Raw genomic sequence first — 6532 nt, forward strand, 5'->3', positions numbered from 1 at the left:
AGAACCACAAAGCCCAAGAAGCTCTGTTTTCAAAAGCTGACAACCCATGTAAGGAAAATGTGGTTTCCTTTAAACAGGTAGGGGCTTTCTGTTTTCCTATGTTGTTACCTTAGTAGGCTTATTCTTTTCATGTACCAAACTTTTCTGATCTCCAGATATTGAGCTTTTTGACTGCTACTAGTTACTAGAATTAAGTCACCTGACCTAGCCAAAGGGTCTGGGCTAGAAGGTGATGGTAGATCTGAAAAGGTAAAGCAGGGGGCCATAAGATGCAGACTGCCCTGCAAGCACGTAGAGACTCAGAAGTAGGACTGTCAAAGTTTGAGTCCTGGCTTTACCACTTACTAGATCTGGGACCTGGCTCTAATGAGTTACTGCTGTCTCATTTTTTCCCATCTGTAAAATGATTCAATAATAATACCTCATAGTTGTTAAGGATTAAATAAATATGTGTAAAGCAATTAGTATAGTGCCTAGCACAGAATTCGTTTTTATTAAATTTATTGCATGTCTACCATGAGCTTTGTTCTACAGAAATAAAAATTCAGCTGGGTATGATAGTTCACACCTGTAATCCCAGCACTTTGGGAGGTGGAGGTGAGAGGACTGCCAGAGTCCAGGAGCTTGGGCAAGCTGGTGAGACCTTGTCTCTACCATATCAAAAAATTAGCCGGACAGAGTGGTGTGTGCCTGTGACTCCAGCTACTTGGAAGGCTGAGGCAGAAGGATCGCCTGAGCCCATCAGGTCCAGGCTGTGATGGCCATGAGTATGCCACTGTATTCCAGCCTGGGTGACAGAGTGAGACTCCAATGCAAATACAATAAAATAAAATTCATATTTTGCATCTCATGAGCACTGCAAAGGAATGAAAAGTCACCAAAGGTGACAGTACAGTGGAGATTTAGAAATTATCTACATAAAGGTAATTGAAATTCTGACAACAGATGAATTCTTCAAGCATAAACATTTAGATAAAAATCCAAGAACAGATGACTAATCCTTAAAAGTACCTCTCGGACTGGATGTAGAAAAATGAGGAGTCAGATAAAGTGTGATTAGGAAAGTATACTGTATCACTTCAGAATCAAGGACAAGAAAATCATGTCAAATTTCCAGAATAATAATTCCAATGTACATTTCCAATGTAAATTTTTAGTTTTTAAAGCACTCATGATCTCACTGGATCCTGAAAATGACCTCATGAAATAGAGGCATTATCTCCATTTTATTAATGAAGAAAAGTTCAGATATTAAGTTATTTCCTAAGATCACATAGCTAGTAAATTATAAAATGGGAAATCAAGATCACTATTTATATATATTATTCTCCTGTAACAATCTATAAGAATCAGGGTAAGTTAATACTAACTTCATTCAATAGAGTATTATGTCCCTTCCCATTAAAAAAAATAAAACTGGCCGGGATCAGCGGCTTTGCCTGTAATCCCAGCACTTTGGGAGGCCAAGGCGAGTGGACTTCCTGAGCCCACAGGTTCGAGACCAGCCCGAGCAACTTGGTGAGACCTCGTTTCTACAGTAAATTTAAAAGTTAGTCAGGCATGATTGCACACACCTGTAGTTCTGGCTACTTGAAAGGCTTCGGTGGAAGGATCACCTGAGCCCATTGGGTCGCTGCTGGGGTGGCGGTAAGTGTGCCACTGACCCCAGGCGTGGGAATGAGACTCCAACTCAAATAAATAAATAAATAAGTAAAAACCAAATAACAAAGTAAATTAAGAGTTTTGCTAAATATCAACCACCAATACATCAGAAACAAACATGACCAGAACAAAAAAAAATACTACCTATCATTTTTCCTTTTGCCCAAAAAAGTTAAGTACATTTGTTTTTACTGATTTTTAAAAAATTCTTTGTTCATTCCCCCCCAAAATATTTGAGCATTCTAAGACAAGTACAGCTACAACGTTTATGTTAAGACTCTCTCACAGCATTTTACTCCATAAATATATGTACGATTATTATGTGTCAATTGAAAACAACTTTACAAAAAGACTGTTCTCAAGAGCTTAGCAGGAAAGACACACTGGTGAATATGCAATTTTAATATGTGACAGATGCTACAATGAGTATTTGTACAGGTGCAGCCAATTCAATCCAGGAGAGAGGCAGGTGTGGTGTTGGGAAAAAGATGAATGGAAGGTACACAAAAACTAGTCAGGGAACAGGGAAAGTGTGCCAGGCAGTGCGTGTGTACAAATAGTATTAAGAGTAATCAAGAATGCTTATACCACAAGAATGTAATATCCATTCAACTTTAATTCTGTTACCTTTTTTTATTTTACAATATATTTCAAAAAACGTTGTTACAGTTGCCTTAACTGCTCTATATAATCTGGAATAAAAGAACACTTAGAACACACAAACATCAAGCTGTAATACCTACTTGTACTGAACCATTACTACCTAAGGGATGTAGTCTTTTAAATAAGCAGATGTGTGGCAATGCAAAATAAAATACAAACTTGTTAAAACAGAACAGTAAACTTTGCTTTAATGGCTAGAAAGGAGGTGGTTTTATTCTCTTTTTTCAACACATCTGGTTCTGGCAGAAATTTGTGTTATGCGTTTAGAGCAATATGTGCCCTGAAAGCTTATACTTTCAGTTTGTGCGTGTCACCTGAATCAGAAACCAGACACATGAAAAAAATATAGTCCTCAATACCCTCAATAACTCTCCCCTCAGAAGGTCACAACGCTAGTGAATTCAAGACTCTCATTGGTGATGGTATTTTACAATTATTTTTCTCCAGAGACAATGGATGCTTTTAATTTTCTCTGAAAGAGAAGCAATGAAAAAGCAAGGAAACCCTCTAGAGTCCAATTTTCACATCCCATTCTCCAAGTAGTAAAATAGCAGCTCTACATGTTGATGAAAAGGAATTTCAATTTTTTTCTTATTAGTTTTTAGTCGTATCAACACTAGAATGAATCTGGATTTAATTCAATTTGCAGAAAGAAAATTTTAGTTGCTAAATATTTCAGAAATTTAATAAAGCATTACATACATATAATTAGTTCTTATTTACCAAAAGACATATGTATGTATACATATTTATTTATCTTACCTTCATTGAAGTTCTTTTTTTCTGGCTGGACTTGAGAAACAAGATTAAGTGACCAATGCTGGCTTTATTTCTTTATAAGCAATAATTTGGGTCTTTTTCCATTCAATACAACTGCAGCATTTTCACAATAAATTCACAAAAGGCAATACAAAGAAACACGTATTGAATGGGCCTCTGCCAAGCAATTCATGTTTTAAAGTTAGGCTCTACCAAAGTGGTACTATGGCATTATAGGCATTCAATTTGTTTTCTTTTTTCAAGTTTGTCAGTTCTTTACTATCATTATTTTTTCTAGCGAGAGATAATGTATAATCACAATGTAAGGTCTAGAGACCATTTACAGTTGCTTGCAATATCATGATGAACTTAACTCTCAGGAGCTGATATAACCAAAGTGAACAGTAGTCAACTAGAACCACATTTGGTCACATTCAGAAAGTCTCCAAAAGCACTCTGCTAACCGATACATGGTTCCTTCTCTCCTGGACTGATTTTGTGTTACTCTTATTAAAATGGTAACAAATAAAGACTGCAAAGTTTTGTAGAGTTATATTTCTAGGGAACTATTATATTCAAATGAATATATTTTAATTTGCAAAATGTCATTAGTAATATCCTTTCTATAAACATGGTTGGCAAAATAAAAAAGGCACAAAAGGGGTAACAAGTATTTTCAGCTTTCAGTGAAGAGTGTCAAAGCATGTATCTTTCATAAAGAAAAGCAGAGAAAAATGTTCAGTAATTCATGCACAATTTGAGCTACAAAAAAACTTCTCTTCAGATAGGTCCTGAGGCTTGAGGAGAAAATGAGTTTTCTAATCACGTGCTTCATGTAAAATAAAATGTAAAGCTGCACATATATGTTTGGTTTTAACAGTGGACCCATGTTTTTTTAAAAAGTGAGGCAACTAAACAAAGGGAAACAAAACCAAAATACCTTCATACACAAAGTTAATTCCACCTGCAGCCTCTGTCCCTTTTACCACTCAGCGGTGTAAAATGTCCAATAAAATGTAAAATGCAGCATATGCAATCATGTAATCTAAAAACTCTCATGATAACTTATTGCAAATTGCACTTGACAGTTCACCACAACATGGAAAACTGGCCCCTTGTTGGTTCACACAGTCCTTGAGCCCCAAACTGTAGTCACCAGTAAAATGATCTGGATAAAAAGTTTGCAGCTGTGCTCAGCCAGCTAGCTCCACCCTCCGGGTGTGAGCCAACCCGGGACACTGCTTTGTCCTGCTCCTTTGTGGGACTTTCATCCTCAGGCAGGTAGTCAGGCAGTTCTGTATTCTGTTCCACTTCCACAGGAGTATCCTGGAACGGGACCAGCATCTGATACAGAGAACATATTGAGAATTATCACAAAATCAACTTAATGTGTTATACATACGTCATAAGTTAAAGGTCAACTTGACTCCTCATTCTAATTACCATATTTATTTTCAGGGGTTCTATTCCTTCTAAAACTTTCCTCTTACATGATGGTAGGTAGGCCCAATCGCTAACACCGCGTAAGCACAGAAAGGAAGAGATCAAGTGCAAATGATACCACAGAAGCTGCTTTGCTGAGGCTCTAGGACTAGATCAACAACCTCTGTCTATGTAACGATGACTAAAGAAAGTATCTGTCCACTGTGGGCCACTAGAGAGCCACAGAACCGCCCATCTGTGGGAATCTAAATGAGCTTAAGGCCTACAGGTTCGTGTTCCCTATCACAAAGCTAGTGGGAAGAATATCAACAGGTAAGGATTCACCCTATTTACTTGTCCAACACTTACACCTTTATTTTTTAAGCAAGACTAGTTAAGATTAGAAAAAAATATTTTAAAACAAACGCAAAAGAAATCATGTAGCCTTTATTTTCCTATAAAATCAGCAGGTATCCCCACTGACTTCCTCACAAAAGCAGACTCTGAAATTCACAAAAGACTTCTCTAAATTTCTGTAACAGTTAACTGCTAACCAAGAAATGCCACATTCTTAAATATTTGGCAACTATTGGTCTAGAAATACTGGCAATCTGCTAGCCATAAAAAATAATCAAGAGTCTGAGTTAGATAAAAAGAAAGTTAAATATAACCGTTACCTCTTCTCCACTTTCACTTTTCACCACTTGCTGAGCTTTCATAACCTTGGTTGATGCTATTGCTGATGCCAAAGCCTAGGCCAGGATAAAAAAGAAGAATTTTGAACACTAATTTGTTTACCTGTAACTTCAAGCATATCTGGACATTTAAAATACTAACCTCTGCTTTCAAATCTGAACGAATTCGCACCACACATCTTTGAACAGCCATTTGAAAAGTAAAGCTAATAACACCTTTAATTTTTAACAAGGCCTCTTCACATAGATTTCTTCGAGACTGAAAAAGTAAAAACAAATTGTTATTAAAATAGGTAAAATAGTAGAAGGGAATAAATCAACTAAAACCACATTGAACTAGCCATTATGAGGGGGAAGGGAGCAAATGTACCTATTTAAGTTTACCATCTCAAATTTCAGGGCACAGAGTAAACGGTCAAGTTTATTAAATTTTACTAGATCAACAGAATAGTAATTTCTGCTAAATTTAAGTTTAATATATGGTTCTAATACATTTTATAGAGTTTAGTCAATGTTAATTTACATCTTAAATAAAACAAGAACACAACCCAAAAAATACTGAAAAGCAGAAAAGCAAAGGTTCCTCTAGAGCAAGATAAGCTACAATCTATCAGCTGTTTTTATAAGAAAAGTTTTAATGGAACAGCTACACCCATTTTTTTGCATATTACCTAAGGCTAGTTTCATCATAAGGCAGAGGTTATGAGAGACCAGAGACTACTGTGGCCTGCAAAATCAAAAATATTTACTCTCTGGTCCTGTAAAGAAAAGCTTTACTGACCCCTGCTCTTACTTAAAAATCTCTAGGGGTAAATTCCAATAAATTAAAGTTAAAATCAGTGAGTATTCAGTGTTTGAGTCTCTATTCTTTAAACCATTTGGTATTTATATATATCACTACATCCTTCATGTATGGCATTCTCAGTGGTTACTTGCATTTTCAAGGGTTATCAACATCTTTCTGGTTCTCATTTTCCTCCGAACAATAGTTCACAACACAATATAATATATACACCCTTCAATACTTCAATGCAGGGTACTACACTATGGTCTTCTGCTTACCTCACTGATTATTAACTCACCCAAAGGTCAACAACTAAAGTGACGTTCCTTCTGCTTTGTCCCTCAGGAGACTATTTTCATCACTTTAGCCTTCATTACTAACTCCAATATGACTTTCTTACTTTTATTTGTATATCAGACACATCCACTTGAATATCAAGTGGTCAGCTCAGTAAAAGATCCAAAGTGAAAATGGGTTAAAAAGTAACAGCATTAGCCGGGCTCGGTGGCTCAGCCTGTAATCCCGTGCCTTTGGGAGGCTGAGGTGA

At 36.4% G+C, this 6532-nt stretch overlaps 1 protein-coding gene across 2 annotated transcripts in view; it reads right to left on the reverse strand.

Annotated features, from left to right (window-relative positions):
* Positions 1-2260: 2260 nt before the first annotated feature.
* The window catches only part of ARMC1 (armadillo repeat containing 1), a 35552-nt gene continuing 31280 nt past the window's right edge, over positions 2261-6532 (reverse strand). For both annotated transcript variants that reach the window (XM_021717027.1, XM_008066883.1), the window contains 3 exons: positions 5344-5460; positions 5184-5258; positions 2261-4428 (listed from right to left, as the gene is read on the reverse strand). In XM_021717027.1, coding sequence (XP_021572702.1) covers positions 4237-4428; positions 5184-5258; positions 5344-5460 — 384 coding nt within the window. In that variant the 3' untranslated portion in view covers positions 2261-4236. The remainder of the gene's footprint in view (positions 4429-5183; positions 5259-5343; positions 5461-6532) is intronic.

Source organism: Carlito syrichta, unplaced genomic scaffold, assembly GCF_000164805.1.
Source record: "Carlito syrichta isolate Samal-C Ts95f unplaced genomic scaffold, Tarsius_syrichta-2.0.1 Scaffold309186, whole genome shotgun sequence".
Taxonomy (NCBI): Eukaryota; Metazoa; Chordata; class Mammalia; order Primates; family Tarsiidae; genus Carlito; species Carlito syrichta.